This window comes from Vulpes vulpes, chromosome 8 (genome assembly GCF_048418805.1).
Source record: "Vulpes vulpes isolate BD-2025 chromosome 8, VulVul3, whole genome shotgun sequence".
Classification (NCBI taxonomy): domain Eukaryota; kingdom Metazoa; phylum Chordata; class Mammalia; order Carnivora; family Canidae; genus Vulpes; species Vulpes vulpes.
The window spans coordinates 38541625-38563537 of record NC_132787.1 but is presented as its reverse complement, the minus strand read 5'-3'; the positions used below and the strand labels follow the sequence as shown (position 1 = coordinate 38563537).

At 46.6% G+C, this 21913-nt stretch overlaps 1 protein-coding gene across 1 annotated transcript in view; it reads right to left on the bottom strand.

Moving 5' to 3' along the window:
* Positions 1-21913, bottom strand: part of ANO2 (anoctamin 2) — a 340778-nt gene that overhangs the window by 211976 nt on the left and 106889 nt on the right. Inside the window, exons 8-10 of the mRNA XM_072766166.1 lie at positions 9622-9677; positions 8223-8264; positions 1019-1083 (exon numbers count right to left, since the gene is read on the bottom strand). Coding sequence (XP_072622267.1) covers positions 1019-1083; positions 8223-8264; positions 9622-9677 — 163 coding nt within the window. The remainder of the gene's footprint in view (positions 1-1018; positions 1084-8222; positions 8265-9621; positions 9678-21913) is intronic.

Below are 21913 nucleotides of genomic sequence, written 5' to 3'. Positions count from 1 at the left end.
AATTAGCCAGGAACACTCTCTGTGTTTACCGGCTGATTAATTAGCTCATTATAAGAGCCACAAGTGACCGTGTGGCAGTGAGTCCATCATGTCAGTCATGGCCAGAAGTCCCCATCTTTTCCAAATAAGTATGGGCTACCAGGTTTCTTCACTGATCCCTTAGGTCAGTCTCCCATTTTCCCCCAAATTTGTGATAAGCAGGATCCTGAAGACCAGAGAGAGAATGTGGCTTTCCCAAAGAAGCAATAGCCCCTAGGTGGGCTCAGCCTCCGCTCTCAGCCCATGCTTTCCCACTGCACAGTGGTGCCTCCCAACATTCCAGCTAGGAAAGATGCTGGGCTCCAAGGGCCCACTGAGTTTCTGAAGCCCTCGACCCATTTAGACTAGTCAGACCTATAGCATTCTAGTAAGATCTCTCAAAGGACTTTCATTAATCTTCTATAGAAGCTAGGAAAACTCCCAAGGTACCAGGAGGGTGGCACTGATGGGAGGGATCCCAAGACTCTGTTTCTTCTCCCTTCTAATGTGGAGAAACCAGAAAAAGCTGACATTCACTCTTAGACCAGCCAGCTTAGTCCTCATGTGATTTGCCAGGTCTTCCCTTCTCTTGGTCAACACCGTGGCCACTTGGGCATAACCCAAGGATCTGCTTTACCCCATCCTCCAGGACAAATATGAAGGACAATATACAAGTGATAACTGCATACACACACACACACACACACACACACACACACATACACACGAGCAGGCAAGGAAAGACACCATAGGCTGAAGACTTCAAGACAGAAGCCATGATATGTCAATCACATTATCTGCTGCCCTGAAACAGACCCTATCACCCTCTGTCCTTGTGCTGCTTCCCCAGGCATCAGACATACAGCAGGATTATCACAGCCCAGAAAAGCAGGTGCCTCTGCTTGGTCAGTAGACTGAATGCCAAGGGTTAAGAGGGTTGATGGGTATCTTTCAGAATTTGCAACTCTAGGTCCTCCCAAGAGTGCCCCCCACATCTTACCTGATGAGGTCAATAGGTTGAAACTTATAAAACACTCCATAGCGTGCCCATTCTTGATACAGCAGCTAAACAAGAAAAAGAGGGAAACAGATTAGAGGTCGAGGGGACCATTTTTTCAGTCCACCTTAGCAAGTCAAACTTTCATCCTCAAAGCCCAGCTTCTAGGAAAATTCTCACAAGACATCCACGAGGAAGGTATCCAAAGGCAGGAGGCCACACAGGCTGACTTCCCTTCCCCACATAATAAAGGTGACCTTCACCACACTCCGGGGCAGTGCCTGCTACACCTGCCAGTTATAACCCCACATTTCACTCCCTTGCCTGGCTTAGTCCAGCAAAGCAGAGCCTGGCATTCCTTCATTCACTCCTTAAACAAGTACTTATTGAGCACCTACTACGTGCCAGATGCTGGAGACAGCTGTAAACCAAACAAAGTCATTGCTACCATAGATCTTATGACCTGATGTATGGGGACAAACAGAAACACATCAACGTACAAGATTTATAAATGCCATGAGGAAAACTAAATCAAGGCGAGGGAGCAGAACACCAAGGGCAGGGCAGTAGGGTAGGGTGCCATTTCAGGCAGATGGCAAAGGTAGGCCTCTCCAAGGTGACATTTGAGCTGAGACCTGAAGGAAGTGAAGGAACATGCCTGGCAGAAGCATGCTCTTCCTGTGCAAAGGCCCTGAGGAAAACATGTGTGGTATGTCCTGGGGAAATAGGGAAGCCAGGTGGCTGGGGCAGCGTGAGCATGAGGAGAATAATCAGAGATAACATCAGAAGGTACCAAGGTGGCAGATCACTCAGGGGCATGCAGGCCATGCTAAAACCTTTGTACTGTGAAGGAAGCCAGGGAGAGATATGCAGCCATGAGGAGGAATGATCTGGTGTGGACTGGAGATCGCTCATGCCAGCTGCTGTATGGGGAAGAGACTGAGAGCTAGCACAGGAGCAGGGGTCTCTGTAGTGGTCCAGGGGAGGTGAAGGCGGCCTTCAGCACCGAGGCAGTGGGTGATAATGATTATGTTTTAATGGTAGAGTAAGACTTAGTGTCAGATTGGATGTGGGGTGAGATGGAGGACTTGTCCTGAGGCACTGCGTAAATGGTGACACCATGTGCTGTGGAAAAGCCGGTGAGGAAGGATAGGACCAGGAGCTCAGTCTGGGTGCCCTGTAGGCATCCCCATGGGGCTACTGAGTAAGCAACTGAGTGTAAGCCTCTGGATTTCAAAGGAGTGTTTACCTCCTAAATTTACAAAGAAGATGTAAATTTGGGAGATGTCTGACAGGAAATGACTTTTAAGGTCATTAAACTATGGAGGCAACCGCCAAGGGAGAGGAAGTGGGTAAAGAAGAGGATGACAGTGGGGCCTGGGTGTGGCAACATTAAGAGAGGAAGGAGATGATGAGCAGCAAAGGAGACAGAAGAGCAGCCAACGATGTGGAGAGCTAGCAGTGTGTGGTGTCCCAGAAGCCCCAGGACAACTGGTTTCAAAAAGAAGAAAATGACCAGCTGTGTCAAACACCGCTGATGGGTCAGGTCAGGTGAGAATGGAGAAGTGACCTCCAGATTCGGTGACTTTAAGGTCACTCATGACCTTGACAAGAGTGGTTTCTGTGCTGGTGTGGGGGCAACACCCCCACATTAAGCCATGTTATCTTGTGATGTTTGCACAGCAACTTTAGCAGAGCCAGCCCATGGACAAAACCTAGGTGTCACTCGAACAAACCGCATTTCAGTTCCAAACACCTGGCCAGCGAGCTTCACAGATTATCCGAAGGTAAATGAAATAATTAGGCATCATCAAGATACCCACATGAAAAAGGCATTAGCATGTAATAAATTCTCTGTCTCGAATTGACAGGTTTGCAGTACACTGGCTGTCCTGTTATGTTCTCTGTTCTCCTTACACACCACGCGTCCTTACACATCACAGAGAATTCACAAGGAATTCTGTCCAGGAGAAGCAGCTCTAACTGGATATTTTGGATGTCCAGTTGAACATCAGGAAGCCATCCTTTTCACTGAAGACCCTTTAAAGACATGATTTTTTCACAAAGTGACATAAGAACTAGCATTCCTACTTCATGGGTGTAGACTCTTAATTGTGATAGTATCTCCAGGTTCTCGGCAAAGCAGAACCTGAAACTGAACGGACCCTGAGAGAGCAAACTGCAGCCACACTTGGCACCACCTGCAAAGGAGGAAACCCAGACACAAAAGGGGGTTGTGTGACTGGCAGAGGAAGATGTGAATCCATGAGTTTGGATGCTGCTCCCTCCAGACAGGTGGCTCCTAACCGAATTCCAGCTTGATCATTAAATCTCCTCCTCCCTTACACCTCAGGTGCTTCTGCTGCCCTGGGTCTCTATTCCCTCTCCTAGTGCAATCCCTGCACTCACCAGCACCCAGCTGTCACAGTGACATCATCCGTGGCCCACAGGGAGGCCCGCGTGCGTCAGGAGGTACGGGCAAGGACTCCCCTGAGGGCTGTGGGTCGTCACTGCCTGCCTCATAGGCTCTGACCTCCAGCTCCAGAATGGATTCCTCTCTGAGTCACATATCAAGCCAAAACCTGAACCTGAGAGCACCTATCTGCCACTGCCTGGGAGGGGAAAACTAAAAATGCTCTGAGAACCAGTATGGTACAGTTGGCTCCGGCCCACACTGAGAGCTGTAAGGACATCTGGAGGTCCCTTTTTCAGTATAGTGCCCTCCAAGCACAAAGCTAGATTCTGTTTGTGGATACAGATGAGGCTGAGCCAAGAGAGCTGCGTGAGCTCAGTGAAGACAGGCTGTATGGGCACAGAGGATGTGACGGGACAGCCCCTGTGAGGGAGCTGCCACTACAGAGCACCAAACCTGGGAAGGGACATGGCAGGGCCAAATGCTCTGCCCAAGCTGGCTCATGCCTCCCTGCAGGGGAGGCAAGGAAACGGACGAGGAGCACCGTAGACCCTTCCCCATTCCTACAAATGTTCACTCACACATACTTAGAGACCAAGTGGGTCATGCTACTACAGCCCAGGCTGCAGTGTCCCAGAACAGACTAGCCATCAGGGTGGAGGGAGGTATGCTCTGGAGCCTCTGCCCCACGGGGATTAGTGTGGTGGAGTAAAGTGCAGGAAGACATCCACAGTGTCTTGTAACAATCCCTTTAAATATGCAGTGTCTAGATACTTCTAATGCAGATTTTAGCAAGTCTACTTTCTCCCTCAGAGCCACACCATGTCCTCTCCACGACTGGCCAAGCCTGCAAATAGATTAGGGAAAGTCTGCAGCTCCCTCTCAATGGACAGTGCCTCATATCAGAGGCCCTGGATGGAATTCCAGACATGTCGGCCTGACCCCAAACCTTTAGGTAGCAATGACCCACAGGGACTCACCCCCCTGCCTGATGCATTGGGGCATTCAAGCAACCAGTTGGCTCCCTGGTGCTCACACTTGACAGTGGGTCAGTTGGTTTTAGTATTTTGTGAAACCATAAAAGAACACAACTGTTGGGGCATCTGAGTGGCTCAGTGGTTGAGCACCTGCCTTTGGCTCAGAGTGTGGTCCTGGGATCGAGTCCCACACTGGACTCCCCGCAGAGAGCCTGCTTCTCCCTCTGCTTATGTCTCTGTCTCTCTCTGTGTATCTCTCACAAATAAATAAATAAAACCTTTTTAAAGGGATCCCTGGGTGGCGCAGCGGTTTGGCGCCTGCCTTTGGCCCAGGGCGCGATCCTGGAGACCCGGGATCGAATCCCACATCAGGCTCCCGGTGCATGGAGCCTGCTTCTCCCTCTGCCTGTGTCTCTGCCTCTCTCTCTCACTCTCTGTGACTATCATAAATAAATAAAAAATTTAAAAAAAATTTTTTTAAACCTTTTTAAAAAATTATTAAAAAAAAAAAAAAAAGAACCCAAATGTTAAAACCACTTGCAATGCCAGAAAATGGCAAGATGTTTGAGACTCCTGGCTCTCTCGAAGGCCTCAGGCTTCTCAGAGGGCTGGACCTGCACCAGGAACAAAGATGCCAGCTGCAGCCAACTGTGAGTTGGCGATGGGGCAGGGTGAAGTGAATGGAAGAGAAGGGAAGGCTACTCCCAGATCTTGCAATGAACTGTTTGAATTTTTGGCAAGTTGCTTCGACTCCCTAGGCCTTCTCCACTAGCAAAACTAGTGCAGAAGGGGAAAAAATCAATCCTCAAGTGAAACCCAGAACCAAAGTACCTTTCTGGTCAGAAAAACAGACCTGACTCTCTTTGTACACCTTTTAGTGGGGTCACTTTATAACAGTCCACTAGAGAAGACAATCACCTGCCAAAAAAGCTGGAAAATCCAAGAGTCAGGGTTTAAAGATTGCTAAAGAGAATCACAGTCCAGTGATGTGCTGTAGGCTCCCCTGTAGGTGGGTGAGGATGCTGTAGGGAGCCCTCAGATGCTTACGGTCACTTCCCCGGGGTGCTTGAGAAAAGCAGGCAGGTCTTGGCTAACATGGAACTAGGTGGCTACTGGCAGTGGCTGGAGGGAGGGGACCATCCACACCCAAGCTGCTCCTCTTCCTGCTGCCTTGCTTTCTAGAAAGGCGGAAACCCCCTGTTCTCCCGAGGCAGGGTGCGTCTTGTTAATTACCCTCCAGGAACCGGAGAGAGAGACTTCCAGCCCCTAGCCAGGGCTGAGTCATCGAGACGCACAACTACACGAGGCAAGCTGGAAGGGAAGAAGAGTGCATTCTCAGGGGCCTCTGGGCTTTCCTGGGATCTGCCCACAAGGAGCCTGGGCCTCAGGGAGATCAGGGAACAGGCACAAGTGGCAGGGTAGAGTAAAGAACATCCAGAAACTGGCAGGACCGGCAGCTTGGGATGCCCTTGCAAGTCACCTCTGGAGGCCCCCAGAGGGGGATCCCCCTGCAGCTCCCAACCCTTCTCCACGTCCTCCAGCAACAGATGCAAGGATTCTCCCTGGCACCCAACCAAAATCCTTCCTGCAGCCCTCTCCAAGAACACTAGGCTATTATAATACAATTAAAACAAATCAATATGCTGCATTTATTCAGAGGTTTAGACTCTTTCTTCTTGAGGATCCTTCTCGGCCCCAGCCATACACCGTGACACTGTGGGAAGGAGGGAAGCCAGCACGATGCTGAGAATTCCCCTTGCCATACACAGGGTGCGGAGTACCCGCCTGCAGGGTGCTGGCTGCGCTGTGCGCAGGGTTTTAGTCCTGACTTGACAATCATTTCAGGCCATTGGAACCATCTCCTCACCTTGCCAGGAATCAGTTTTCCAACCCAAAAGGACAGGAGGCAAAAAAAAAAAAGGAGAGCTTTCCCTCTCTCAAGGATTCTCTTACCCCCACCCCAGCAAAGCCTTATTTCCATAATCAGGACTCTGGCAGGCAGAGGAGAATAAGGACTGGTCAGCAAACCCACAGCAAAGCCACAAGAAAGGGGCTTCTTGTCTTTCAAAGACAGCTGGCTGCCTTTTGACATCAGCTCTGGGAATTAACCTCCAAGACACAGCTCCATCCGAGCTGGTCTCTCCCTGCCTCCCAGACTACTCATTCCGCCAGTCTGGCCGTGCACTGGGGACCATTCTACTGGCCTATGCAAAATATCTCCTGAAAAGAAAACAATCTGTGCTACGAGGCTGTATCACTAATAATAACATAACAGCATCCCAAAGACAAATAAACATATACTTCAGATGGTCTACAATTCGCTTCCCTCTGCCTCTGTGCAGATAACAGAGGTCTGGATGATCCCTCCCAGGAGTTATTGTGTGTTCCTAGTCCCTGGAATGTTCCTGTAAAGTGCTCCACCTTGATGGCTGGGGTCACCACCCACTCAGCAGGAGGATTCTTAGGTGGGCAGTGGTGGTGATCACTCTTTAAAGGGGAGGAACATGAAATGAGAGAGTGGGAGGACAGAAAACGGTTGGGGTGAGCTAGGTGAGATGTGAGGAGAAACGCTTCCTCCTTTTCCTTTAACTGATCCGGGACTTTTCAGGAAATTAAACACCGAGACTATTAGCATCAGATAGAAAACAGATGAGGTTAAGACATCGCAATACTACAGCAGATTCCCTGGGCAGGCAGAGAGGGGACATGTGTAAGCAATCACAGCAGTATTTCTGGAAAAGACCTTTTATGTTTTTAATACTTAACACTTCATAACAGGGACTAATAGGCAGGATAAAAAGAAGGCTGCTCAAAAGGCAACTTGGGGGATGAATAATTTTCCAGACAACAGAGCTGGGGTGGGGGGGGAGACTCCTCAGGCTTCAATTCTTCAGCCCTCCTGCCCCTGCCCTCCCTCCTCCACTCGCCAGAGTGGCTGATGGCTGGGGAGCTGGTGGGAGGATGGCATGAGGGGGTTGACAGCCAGATGGGGAAGTCCCCACTGAAGAGGCGAGTGATCCTTAGAGCGCCATGTCATGGTGGGGGGGGGGGCACACCCATGCAGAAGAACCAGGATCTGGGCAGGAGGGCCTGGAGAGCATGGTAGGGGCGGGTGCTGTGGTTGCCACAGGAGGGGTCCTGCCAAAGGGGCCTTTCCCTCTCCTAACTGTCACCTCTGATTCCCAGCTGCCCAGAGCATCACCATGACTGACACTCCTGCGCCCTCAGATTTCTCATCTTTAACTTGGGCATGGTTATACCCCACTTGTCTGCCTTGAGGGCAAGAAGAATAAGCTAAAGATGACCCCTCCCCCCCAAAAATAAAGCCACGGTGGCATGGATAATAGTACATTTTTAGCAGGGCCACTGGCTTTAAGAGTGAGAGGTCTTCCGAGCCTCCTCTCTGTTCACCATGACAGTGTTATCATGGGCAAGGTGCCCACTCTTACTGTGCCTCAGTCTCCCCATCTATAAATTAAGGAATTGGGGCTCTCAGTGTTTCTCAGTTGAAGCCCTCTCGTCACCAGGGGTGGGATGATGTTTCTGGGTGGGACTGTAGGACAGACCTCAGGATAGTAGCCCTGCTGGCCCCTCCAGGCGCGAAAAGCCAGTAGCACCCGCGTGCACGTACACACAGTCATGTCAATGGCCAGAAATGGCCCCCATATTTCTAATGCCTGGAGGGCAGGGAACTGTGGAAGAACTGCTGAAGAGTACTTAAGCGGATAAAAAGAACCTTCAGGACGTCTGGGGCTAGTTCCACACCACCCACAGTCTCCCGTGCCCCAGCATTCCCGGCAGCCCAGGGCCCACTCACCTTTCTGTCATTCATGTCATCCCCGGGGCTGTCGTATTCACCCTGTAAGAGAAAAAGCACTGCTGCATAAAGCCAAGGGAATTAGCAAAACCAGAGAAAGGGTTTTCTTTTCTATTCTCTGGCATCATCTCTTTCTATCATTCCCCTTTTGGGGAAAGTCAAAAGCACAACATAGTAAGGAGCCAATATTCCATTTTGTTGGGCAGTGACACTTGCAGTGTCTCCTGGACAGCTTCTCACACAAAGATGCTCCCCTCCTATGCACCTGCGACCCGCCTGTGCCTCCTCAGAGCAAAGGCAGTGCCAGAGCCCGTGCCCAGCACACCATCCGAGATCACCCTGTGCCACAGCACACACCCCCGTCCACAAGTGGCTGATATGTGCCCACATATGTGCCCACAGCAACAGTATCACTGGAGACAGACTGTTATCTGGAAGTTCCTTAGGGACTCAGGGAGCCCCGCTCCACAGCCTCATTCGGCATACACGTGGAACACATGAGAAAGAAGTGACCAGTCCGTGAGGAGAGCAGCTGTGAGGGCATTTAGTTCTTGGGCCAGCTAAGTTCTTCACAAAGCGTCTTGAAGAACATCGCTGCACCTTGTTACAGGATGTCTATGACACTACTTCCCATCAAGGAAAGCTCTATTTACAGTCTGTTTTCTCTGCTTAACCAAACAATAGTGTAAGGAATTTTGAGAGATTTTCTTCAAAAAATATTAAAATCTATTTTAAAAAATTGAATTGGGGCACCTGTGTGTCTCAGTGGGTTAAGCATCAGCCTTCGGCTCAGGTCATGATCTTGGGGGTCCTGAGATCCAGCCTCACATCGTTGGGCTCGCTGTTCTGCAGGAAGTCTGCTTCTCCCTCTCCCTCTGCCCGTTCCCCCACTCATGGTCTCCCACTCTCTCTCTCAAATAAATAAATAAAATCTAAAAAAAAATATCTGATACTTAATATGTATTTATTTGCCTATTAAGGACGAGAAATTTCACACCCACACAAAACGATCATGTACAAAATGCCATTCTTCGGTCATTTTAGGGTCTGACCATCCAGGATTGAGTGACCTGGGCCCTAGACCTTCCTTTCACCACCACCCACCCACCTTTGCCACAACCTCCTCCCTTCTAACACTTGCACGCCACATCTGCCTTCTCACATGGCCTCCCAAAACCAGTGCACAGAGCGTGGGGTACACTTACACCAAAACCAGCTTGCCATCAGGGCAATACCCAGATAGTTGTGGGGATAACTGTCCACCCCGAGAAAGCCAGAAACAGCCCAGGTTTCTGAGCTGCAGCATGACTCCCCTCTGCCCCGCTTGGTATACACTGTGTCACCTGAGGGCACAACCATCTGAAGACCACTGGGAGCAGGTGGCAGAAAAGATACTTACATCATGAAGAGGGTAGGCAGCCTCGTAGATATTGTTTGCTATCAGAGAGTTAATGCCTGTGGAAGGAGGGAAGATGAAAGTGGTTAACTGTAAGGCAGAGGTTTCTCGACTTAACCTCTGTCTATGGGTAAGTATTAACCCCCACCACTTCCCAGCTGAGGTTCACTGTGTGCTCCTCTGGCACCCCCATCTAGAAGTTTCTGTGGAGCTTTAGTTCTTAACTTGAGAACAATATTTGTATTTCCCCAATACAAAGTTACATTCCAAGGTCAAATGAGCTCTCTCAAACCTCACTTGCCCCATCCTCAGGCCCCCATACTGCCGCAGACTCTCCGGCACCACCACCTCTACCACCCCCAGGTGATGCTCCCTGTGTTCAGTGACAGCGCAGGAATCACTCTACAGAGTACTGTCATTATGACCAATAAAAGGATGTGTCAGAGCATCCCACAGCTCAGTATCGGAACTCATTTCTGGTGCCTTCCTGTTCTTCCTGTTCTGGTGTTCTTCCTGTTCTGAGCAGTGTTCATCCCTCCCCAACCCTGGTCTGCCTGGACCATTAGCTAGCTCCTTGAAGTAGGTGACTGTAGGGCAGTGATTCTCAAAGTGTATGTGTCCTGAAGAACACTGAGAGTCCCCATGACCCCTTCAGGAGGTTCACAAGGTCAAAACTAATTTTATTAATAGCACTAGGACATTATTTACTTTGTCCCTCCTATTCTCTTATGAGTATAGAGTGGGGTTTTGTGAATGAGATGTCATCACCCCCCTGACAGCTAATAGAATGGGTGCTTGTGTATCCTTGTGCTTTAAAACTTTCTCAGTTTTAACTCCTAATACAGTAAGTATCAACTAACCCACCTAAACAAAAGTTCTTTCGATGCTCTCAAAAATTTTTTAAAGTGTAAAGGGTTTTTGAGGTCACAAAGTTTGAAAACCACACAAGAGATTCATTTTTAATCCTAACAGTATTTCACATCACATGCACAAAGCAGACTCTACTAAACATATGCTGAATGAGTAAATGACTCTGTCACTATAACTCCAGTATAGTCACAACAGAAAACTTTCTGCACAGAGGCGGTGCTGTTTATTTGTTTCATTCACAGTTTTATTCAGAGACTATAAAATGGCCTGAATGTTCTGACTCAGGATAGTCTGTCCTGGGTCACTGGCTCCCATATGGGATACATTATATCCCACTAACCCCCAGTAGCAGTACCAAGGACCCTACTATGCAAGGATGCACATGTAATCCTGGATAGGGAGAAGGGTCAGTGAGCTCTGGAACATGGTCATTTCCCCGGTCTCAAACACACTTTCGGTCCTGAACCATTCTTTCCAGAGAGACTGTAGGCAGTCATGAGATGAGAAGAAAGTGGTTTTAGAGGAAAACATGTATCACGTACTAATGCTAAGTAATCTGCATTTGCATGGCTCTGGATAAACGACAAGGATGGATAACAAATCTAGACATTTTCCACCTCCCCCTTCCCAAGCAATACCCCACCCACATACTCAGAGACCGCAGAGGCTCTCAAACAATCCTCTCTCCTCAAGGGCCTCCCCCTACCCCTATTCGCCTCATTACTAGGGCTCTGGATGCCAGGAAGACCAGCCATGAGGCCCACGTGGAAGCAGAGGCCCTCGGGAGACTGCAGGGGGCACTCTCAGAAGTGACTGCTCTTCCAGTGAGTTGAGAGCTGCAGCATCACCAAAGGGTGGGTCAGTCTTTTCTTGATTTTAAGCTTTCTCCTTGGCATGAACATAAACCATCTGAAATAACTTGGCAGAAGCGGGGGACAGAGGGTGGGTAAAGGGAGTGTGGATGGGGGAGGAGTGCCCAGGGGCTGAATGAGCTGCAGATCTGTCTTACTCACAAGACTAAAATTTCACTCTGAGCATCATTAATCAGTTCAAGAGCCATAACCACAGCAATGCAAAGCCACCCTACAATAATCAAGAGGAAGAGTCCCGAGTCAGGAGAGGGGGTAGGGGTGGCTCAAAGCTACAAAAGGGCTATCAGTGCAGAAAGACGCTGAAGCAGCCCAGGCAGGGCGAGCTCTAAAGTAGACCACACCTGCACACTACCCACCACCCCCAATCCCTGCACTCACACCCGTGGTGGCCGCAGAAACAGCAGTAGCATACACCCTGAGGACAGTCCCCAGACTGCATGGAGAAAGTGAAACAGGTGTGGAACTCTTGGCTTTGCTGGGCACTGAGCACAGCAGCTGAATGTCTGACAGCAATAAGCTGACAACCTGAATTCACAGGTCCTGCTGCCAGATCCTCATAAGGATCTCAAATCACTGGAGGTCTAAAGCTGTGTACCCTACCTACCTCCCATCTCAAATAAAGCCTGCTGTGCACCATGTGCCTAACGCAGGTAGCTCACTTCACTTGTAGGGTGTTGTCAGCCCACTGTTTTGTGTTCCCTGGAGGTTTACAAGGTACCCAAGGTCAGAGAGCCCTCCCCCCTCATCTATATCTCTCACGGCACCTAGTTCACTGCTGGGAACACGGAAGAGATAATGGCTGGTGAGAGTAACCAGCCCCATGGCTAAATTCACTACAGTATCTCTTCCCATTTATCACAGGCACCCATCTTCCTCACTCCACCAGTGTTCTATGGCAATCTCTACCGATGAAGAACCTTTAAACTCTGGTTGATTAGTCTATTTCCTAGAGAAGAAGCCCAACCAATGGTTCTTTGTCTTGGGGCCAATACAATTCAGGTCATCAAACCTGAGTTGTCCCAACCCAGATAAGCAGAACCCCAAAATGCTGTAACAGAACGTGCCTCTGTCCTTCATGGTTGTGTACCTCCTCTTTTCCAGATGGCGTGATGTGGGCCATCCCAATCAGTGGCTGCCATAAAGGGAGGGAACAGCACATAAAAGGAGGAATGGTGGGGAGAGTGGTAGGGGGAGGGGGGAGGCAAGTTGAAATAACTATTCATCCACAATTTCACCCAAGAATGGGAATTGCTTTGGCCTCTTGTGTCACCCACAGACTTCAGAAACCAAGATCCTACCCCCAAACTAGCATGGAAATCAGTTTGAAAGAAGAAAATAATCAAACGTTTTTGTTTTTTGGGTTTTTTCAAAAAAGAGTCTCTGCTTTGAAAACTGAAATTCTGAATTTTTTTCTTTCTTTTCAGCAAAAATGAGCTAATTGGTTCCATCGTGTCCCATCCATCTGGCCATAATGGCAAAGCTTTTCTCTTCAGGATCACATCTAGTATTTCCTCTCTGTTCTAGACCCAGGGAGAGGGGGAGAGATAGAAAAAGAGAGAGAGAGACCCCCAACCTCTCATCCCACTGTCCCCAGAAGGGCAGCCAGGAAGGAGAAGGCACAGAGGACACTTCTTTTCACTTCTCTCCACAAAGAGGAATAGTGCCTTGGCTCAAACACAGCACTGCCCACTCAGGACCTCCTTACTGATCCCTACAGTCCCTTTAAGTCACTAGGTTCTTCCTATCTCTAGCTATTAGAACTATAATCCCTAAAGGAAAAGGCTCATGCTTCTCCTCTGCCCAGCACCAACCACAGCTCTACACAGCCTGACCCAGCCAGGCCTGGCAACGCTGTCGCTTGGCATCCAGAGGGCCAGGGTCAGGCACCAGGATCAGTATCTGAAAACACACACTCAGAACACAAATCCTGAGGCCTAGCATTTAGCTTCCAAGACATCTCTGGTTTCCTGGACACAAAGGAACAACTAAAGCACAGTTTATGGTCAGCCTCCCAAAGAGAGCCTCATTAAATCTACAAGTGCCGCTGGGTGACAGGGACTGCAGCTCTTTTCCCTCCAGGCCAAACTCAAAGGAAACTTATCCAGCGGGACAGGTACTTAGAGGAATGGTGAACTCTTGAAAACCCATTTGGTTTTGATTCCCCCCCAGAACAGGGCCCAGTCTGCCCGGCGTTCTGCTTTCATCCACGTACTCCAGCCGGACGTAAATCTAAACCAGAGGCCCCAGACGGTGCATTTAACAGAGACTATATTTACCCATCACCAAATTGTCTTGACGTGTGCTTAATTACTTAAATGCCTTTAATCCCGAGCCTTTTCTTCTAACAAAATATAAACCAGTTCAGCTGGATGAATGATAAACCAGATGTTTACAACGCACAACATGGTCTGGCTTCGGTCAAAATAATTAAGACATCGTCTCCTGAGCGGGGAGGAGAGATGCCCAAAGCGTACATTTGTTGAAATGCTCTGACACCAAAATGTCTATGAAAATGTAGTTCCATCAATCTGTAATTTTCTGTCCACAAAAAGGCAGCAATAACTTCCATACAGAAGAAAAAGGTGTCTCTCTCCCTCTGACATGGCCAAGGGGGCTTGGGTTTCTCTCCACAGAAAGGTGTGCTTTAAAGGCATCCAGTCAGTGATACTGCAGTAATGTTGTATGGTGCCAGATGGCAACTACACTTATCGTGGTGAGCATTGAATAATGTACAAAATCGCTGAATCACGGTGTTGGACACCTGAAACTAATATAACACCCTATGGCAATTATGCTTCAGTGTTTAAAAAGGCATTCCATGACAGGCTGAATCTGCAGGGCCTGACAGTTCACCTGACATCACGTCGATGAAGGAGGCATCGTGGGGCTAGGCTGAGTTTCACTGGGCCAAGATTGCTCAAGTGCTATCACCACCTTGCAGAACCCAAACTCACAAATATATTCGGACAGTGTGTGTGTGTGTGTGTGTGTGTGTGTGTTAGTCCATCATACCTCACTTCCAGGGGTAAATAAGAGAGAAAAGCTGGGTCACAGAAGAAACCCTCACAATCAAAAGACCATCGGCAAATGCCAATCCACCCATACTTTTCCAACCCTTTCATTGCCTTCTTATGCTTATTTTTACCCTCCTGCCCATTCTTCCACCAAAGGAAAGAAAAAAAAGAAGAAAATGAGATAGAAAGTCCAAGAGGCCCTACTGCTGGCTCAGACAAAAGGGATTGAATGCTAAATGTCCAAATGACAGAAAAGTATTAGCAACAATAAGGCCCTTCACAGAGATGACTTGGTTATCTTTGGGTACCTCAAAAAAATAATGACCAACCCCCCAGAGGACAGAGCAGTCTGCATCATTCTTTCCATTCTCAGATGTGAGCAGGTCAAGAAGCCTGTGGCTGCTAGCCCTTAGTCCTCTTTATCTAACCTTAGAGTTCCAAAGAATCACCTGGGTAGCTTGTTAAAAATGCAGCCTCTGGGGCGGCCCTGCCCCTGCAGATTCTGACTCAGCAAATCGAGTGTGGAATCTAGAGAACTAGGGCCTTCAGAAGTGCACCAGGGGATTCAGATGCCAATGGAGTGGGACCACACCTGAGCAATGTCACTCATGGCCATGTGCAAAGGATCGATGCAGGACTGCAGTCTTTTCTCCTGATCACCTTGGCCAGTGGTCCTGAATCCTCCCTGCCCTCACCTTCCCTTTCACTGTCTACTCCCATGCTCTTTGAGTGCAACTTCAAGTTCTGGCTATGCCCTGGAACCTGCCCGTTGTGAATTTATAGGAAAGCCATCCCCCTCCCTGAGCCTAGCTGGCTCTTAAGGAAAGGAGACCATGTTGTTCCTTTGAATCTAAGTCTAGGAAATGCTGGAGATGGAATTAGAAGCTTCAAGCACGCTGAGGGGGTCCCTTGTTATGTTACAAGAAAAGAAAGAAATGGGCCCATAAAGAGAATGTGACTTGACCTAAGGTTCTTAATTTGTTCATCCCAGAGCTGAAATGTCACCTGCTTCTCCAGCCTTGGTGGGTGTGCACCTATCTTCCTTTTGCTCCTTCTAGATACACTCTCTCCCCTTCTCTATCTGACATGAGTAGTCTCCCTTGCTCTCTGCCTTTCTACTGGGTTTGGCAGGTCTGAGGGAGATGGGACCACCTGACCTCCTCCCTGATTAGCAACCTGTTTCCCCCCATGGGTCTCCTCTACCCAGCCCTGTTCACCTATGTTCTAGCAATCTTTTTCTTACCTCTTGAATCCAGAGCTAGGAACAGCTTTACTGCTGCTAATTCTAAGCATCCCCAACTACCTGTCCACACCTTTGTAAATGGTCTCTCAATATTCTCACCTTAAATTGTCCTACTTTGAGTGTGTCATTTGTTCCCGTTGGGACCCTGATTCTCTGAAGTGGCTCCCATCATGTCTTCTGTATTATTTGCTCTTCTTGCATGTATCTCTCTTATATCATGTATCTCACACAGCCACGTGGCACCTTACTACTTCTTCTCCTCAAATGTTACCTTGTATGTAAGCCCCATAAGAGCAGGGGTTTGTGTCTGTTGTGTCTGGTTGATTCGTTACTCTATTCCTTAATTCTAGAATATGAATGACATATAGTAGGCGCTCAGTAAATATCCACTGAGTAAATGAATGGATGTTAAACTGGGAAGGCCTCAGCTTCCACCTCTCTGAGAAACCCTTCCCCCAAAACCTCATCCACTTATTAATTTATTTTATTTTATTAATTAATTTAAAGCGCATGAAGAGGAGCCAGGGCACCTGGGTTCTAAATATGGCACCCTGTTAATCTCTCCGACCTGAAACTGGTTAACATCTGCTGACCCTACTCTGTGTGGTGGCTTCAAGGATCACATGAGAAATGAGCACAAATGTGCACATGCGCAAGGGGTCATCATTATTCTGGTTACAGTAATACCTTATTTGTTCAGAGATCTCTTATCTGCTTATCTCAGTTTTCACAACAGAGAGCCCAGAAGAAAAGATACCTAGATATTACAAAACCCATTCCCTAATGTTGTGTACTGTAACCACAGCAGAATCCTGCAATCCCTCCCTCCAAGAATTTTCTCTCTCTTCACCCAAAATTCTAATAAGCTTGTTTTTCTGTCTCCCAGACAGCAAAGCAAAACTGAAAGAACAGAATTCAGAGAGGTTACCAGAGTCCAAAATTCAAGATATCAGAGAGTGTAAGCAAACAACCCTTAGGATTCTTGGAAGGTCCTTAAGGAAATATTTTCAAAATTTATGTTCCTAGTGATGATCCTGATTCATCCAGAAAAAGTTACATATGTGTCTATACAGAGGATATACCTTGATCTATTCTATATAAGGAAGCAGAGTACAAGAGATTCTAGAAAAATTTCTGTACCAAAAGATGTTGCTGAGGACTTTGAGGGCTAAACCACTGATCATATTCCCCTTCCACTTTGGTTCAAGGTCAAATTTGCAGCCCAACTGTAGGAAATACAGGGCCTTATGGTTTGAATATTTGTATTCTATTTTTTCCCTGTTTTGACATTCTATTTTAATTTGTGCTTTTCCTGGTTCTTATTTCTTAATTTATTTATATTATGCTGTTTTATTGTTTTTCTTGTGAGCCACCTCAGAAATTTTGTGGAGCAAGACAGGAATATAAATAATGCCATACAGGCAACTTGTATACAGCTTCATGCTTTGCAAAAGTCAGCCTCAAATAAATGTATTTCCACAAGGAAAAAAAAGTGATAATACTAAGTGAAAGGGAATATTTTTTAATTATTATTATCTTTTGTATATTTTCCATCTTTGATTCTAACCTTTCTTATTTTCTCTATCTCCTGATTCCCTTTGTAACTGGCTACACCAACAAAGGGAATAAAGCTTTGTAAACTGGCTGAAGTAATGACCATATTAAAGGGGAAGAATCAACACAAATACCTTGGAAAACAGTGCCAAGCATTGTCCTGTTTTCCCTTTTTCTCTTCTTTCTATGAGGCAATCTAAGTCAATTCCAGCCATTTGTGCTTCTCTATAAATCCAGAGAGAAGGGCAATAAAATCAAAATTTACCCCATAGCTCAAAAGGCCATGTTATCGTGAGGCCTCTGAGTGTCATTACATTTCTCAGTTTTTCTGACTTTCTAAGTAAGATGGTACATTGGCCAAAGAGCTTAGGAGGAGCTTGACTTTCCCAGCTGGAAGACAACTTGAAAATCAGCCTCAGGGTTCTCTTCTGCTAGGAAGCAGAGAAGTTCAGTCGTATGACCCTTGTTACAAACCCAGGAAATCACTGACAGCTACTGCTGAGCTAACAGACTTTTGGGTGGGGGGTTAGGGCTTCAACATATGGATTTGGGGGTGGGGGGCCTGGGGACACAAACATCAGGCCCATAAGAATATGTAACTATGAAGTGGTTTGGATTTCATCTAAGGGAAATGTGATCTATTTTACCATTTCAAGCAGACCAGTGAAAGAATCAGATTTGCATTTTAGAAAGCTCATACAGCCTATATCTTATGGCATAGGTTACAAATGGACAAAATGGGATCTAAGAAGACCCCTTACTGTTTGGGATAGTAAATTCAGGGTAAAAAAAAAAACATTTAACAGAGCAGGATAATGGCTGTAAAGAGTCAAACTGTACCTATTTCAGACATGTTCACGTGGGCAACTCAACAGCACTTTGTTATAGTTTCTGGCTTGAGAAATTAAGAACTAGGGTTCACTGAAGTTTGGGGTATATAAATGGGAGTTGGGTTGTCTCCCCCAAAGAGAAATCTGTATTTTAGGAGGTTTAAATCGTGGTTGAGGTTTTTTCAGAGCATCTGCACGAAGATAGATGTCAAGTGCATAGTCGGATATTTAGTTCTGAGAATCTAAAGAAAAAAAATCATTCATCACTTGTTATATAATGCCCATGCTTAGAGCACAGAAGTCAATAATGGGATTTCAAAATTTACTGTGTAGTGAGTTGCCTACCTAAGATTTAATTTACATTAGAGTGGCACTAAAGAAGAGGCTTTATGATACCTTCTGTTTTCCTTCATTTTCATCATTTTATAAGTGCAGGAAAACTGAGGCTAATGGACACAACACAGCCTACCAAATCTAGGCAAATTTAATGGAGACAGAATTCACTTCTCCATGTCTCCCTGCCAAGGTCCCTGCCAAGATCCTACTTTGGTGTTTAGGAACTCAGTTTCAATGTATGTCAAAAGAAGGTAGGCTTCTCTTCCACTTCAAGTGCCTATAGATTGGTGGCCAGATAATGACTGGTTCTGTAGTAACAGACTTTAAAGACTTAACCTAATTCCACCCCAGTGTTACAAGAGTAGCGGAAATAGGATTCGGAGCAAAGAAACCCAAGTTCTAGACCCAATCCTGACAGTGATTCAGTATGTGACCCTGGACAAGTCACATGTCCTCTCCGTCGCCATTTGTAGAATTACTAACATGCCAACTTTCCCCTGAGCTACAAAGTGAATATTAGATAGTGTATCTTGATACTTAGACACATACATGAAGGTAACTGCTTCCACTTCTGTGTTCCCTCTGCACTCTGGACATGTCTCTATAGCTGTACCTAGCAGATTATTTCATATTTATTTATATGTCTGTCTAAATGTCTATATGGCTAAACTAAGAGCTTCTCAAGGCTAGAAATGAGGTCAAATTCATCTTGGCTTCTCTGAGTTTCTATACCATCATTTGACACATAGTAGGTGCTTAATAAAGGTTTTCTGAATGCCAAACAAAGAAAGAAATTTTTGAAAGCTACTCACCAACAACAAAATCTTTAGGCTGTTTAATGTGAGACATCACCAAAAAACTCAGATGCTCAAAGGGGAAAAAAGGGGGGGGATATTTGATATTAAAGCAGAAGGTCTCTAATGGCCTTTCAACAACCAAGAGACTATCTCTCAAAATAAACTTCAGTTTTTAAGGACTTTCCAGTTCGTAAAACAAACTAACAGCTCTACACTTCATCTTCTCAAAAACTCTGCAAGATAGATGTTATTATCTCCACTCAACATCAAAGGAAACTGAGTTGCAGAGAAGTTAAGCCATTTGTCCATGGACACAATTACCAGCAACTGGTATGGGTTAACAGACTAAACATGTTTAATTAATTCACTGAAACAAACTGACAGAGTAGAATGTACAAGACAGATAGCTCGGTGTCCTGAGGCATAAAAGATGACTCAGATACACCTCTAGGACTCTCTGGGAGTCCAAGCCATGGACATAATAATCAGCAAGAAAGAGACTGAGTCTGATGGGAGCTCCAAGAAGAGGGCACTGGGAGAACCTGTGAGACAATCATGGTTGGTCTGGGAATGGGCATGAGGGTAATGGGAGTAGGATGTTCAAGTAAAGGGAAATGTGTGAGCAAAAACAGAAGACAGTGGGCACGTCAACAGGAAGAGAAGTGGGAGAGAAAGGGAATTAAATAGAATGGACATTTCATATATTGATTTTAAGGTTCTGATGAATATCTCAGGGGAGGTATCCATATGGCAGTTGGAAATGTTTGCTGGAACTGGTCAGAAAAGTGAGAAATAGAAATACATGGTTGCCAGGGGCGCCTGGACAGCTCAGTCAGTTAGGCGTTCGACTCTTGGATTCAGCTCAGATCATGATCTCAGGATTGTGGGATAGAGCCAATAGCAGGCTCCACACTCAGCTAGGAGTCTGCTTGAGATTCTCTCTCTCTCCCTCTCCATGTGCCCCTCCCTTCACTCATGCATATTCTCTCTCTCTCAAATAAATAAATAAATTTTTTGGATTATTTATTTGAGAGAGAGAGAAAGCAAAATACAATGCATGAATGGAGGGGGAGGTGCAGAGGGAGAAGCATGCTCCCCATTGAGTAGAGAGCCTAATGTGGGGCTTGGTCCCATGACCTGAGCCAAAGACGCTTAACTGACTGAGTCACCCAGGTGTCCCAATAAACAAATCCTGAAAAAAAAAAAAAAGAAATACATGGTTGCTAGTCATCTGTATAGAGAGAAAGTAAGGAGGCCATGGGAATATGGAGAAGAAAACATCTAAAATCTAGGAGAAGGAAGAAGAATCAACCAAAGAAAGTGTGGCCCACAAGGCAGAAACAGAACAGCAACATATTAGTAGAGCAGTAGCACCTTTCTAGATATCAACTCTCAGAAGACGGAGATTGGTAAAGAAGGTTTGGGAGGATGTAGGAGGTTAAAAAAGATGAACTAAGAAAAAGGCTACAAAATGTGGCAAGTAGGAAGTTTCCCAAGACACCTGAGGGAGCAGGTTTGGTCCAGTTGGGGATGGTGTAACATGATAAAAGGCAGATTAATGGAATGGAGGGGTGAACTGGTCAAGAAGAGAGGCAAATTTAAGAATTCTGATAGAAGCCACAAGAAATACAAATACATTTTAAGATCTCTCGATTCCTCTGGTAGTCCTTGTAACCAAGGACAAATGGCTGCTCCAAGCAAGGGCCTCAGTCTGTTCCATGGAATCAGGCTGGGCTAATTAATTACCTCCCTTATTCACATCCTGGCCTCATCAGCACCATGGTCCAGACAAATAACATCATGTAGAGGACTTGACTTTTAAAAATTAGAGTGTTATTTGTAATTCTGTAGCAAGAGGAGTACGCCAAAGCAGTCACACATAAATCGCCCCCTTGAGAAGTTCTGTGCTATACTAAAAGCACTATCACTATATAAAACCTGTTCTGGTTCCTTCTTCAGTACCATTCTCCTGGTGCTGGTAGTGAGGCAGCTTAGGAGTCCCTCTCAAAACTCTCCAAAATTAGCCATTATTATCATGAGCTTGAGTGACTACATTGGCCTGAGTGACCACATTACTCACTACACTTGCCTCTAAATGACTCTAGACTCTTTTTAACTCAAAGCTGACTCAAAAGTGAGAGATTTGCCACCCCAGAGTGTTTTCTGAAGGAATTTCTCTCAAAGGTTTTAAAAGCCATTCTGAGTGATGGCTGAACCACTGGAAAGAGCTCAGCCTGCAGAGTGATTCCTGTGGAAAGGATACATGCTCATATTCACAAGCTCCCATGTTTACCTCAACCATTATGTATGTCTTCTGCAAAGTCCACCAACATCAGTTGGCCTGCCTTATGGGCCCCCAAATGCTGACATTCCTGCTGCAAAGACTAATATCCTCAAATTTCAAAAACAAGCCATAAGGGGAACAGATTCAGCCACATTTGGTGACAGGAATGCTGAACTCCAGAGCCGCATGTTCAGACTAACATGTGGCCTCTCAGACAAGTCACTCACCCTGTGGGCGGCCAGCTCCTTCACACGTAATGGAGGAGGCTGCACTACAGGGCCTCTGAGATGCCTTCCTTCTTTTTTTTTTTTTTTTTTTAACTCAACCCTGAGACTTTTTTTTTTTTTAAGATTTTATTTATTTATTAATGAGAGACACACACAGAGAGAGAGAGAGGCAGAGACACAGGCAGAGGGAGAAGCAGGTTCCATGCAGGGAGCCCGACATGGGACTCGATCCCAGGACCCCAGGATCACGCCCTGGGCCAAAGGCAGG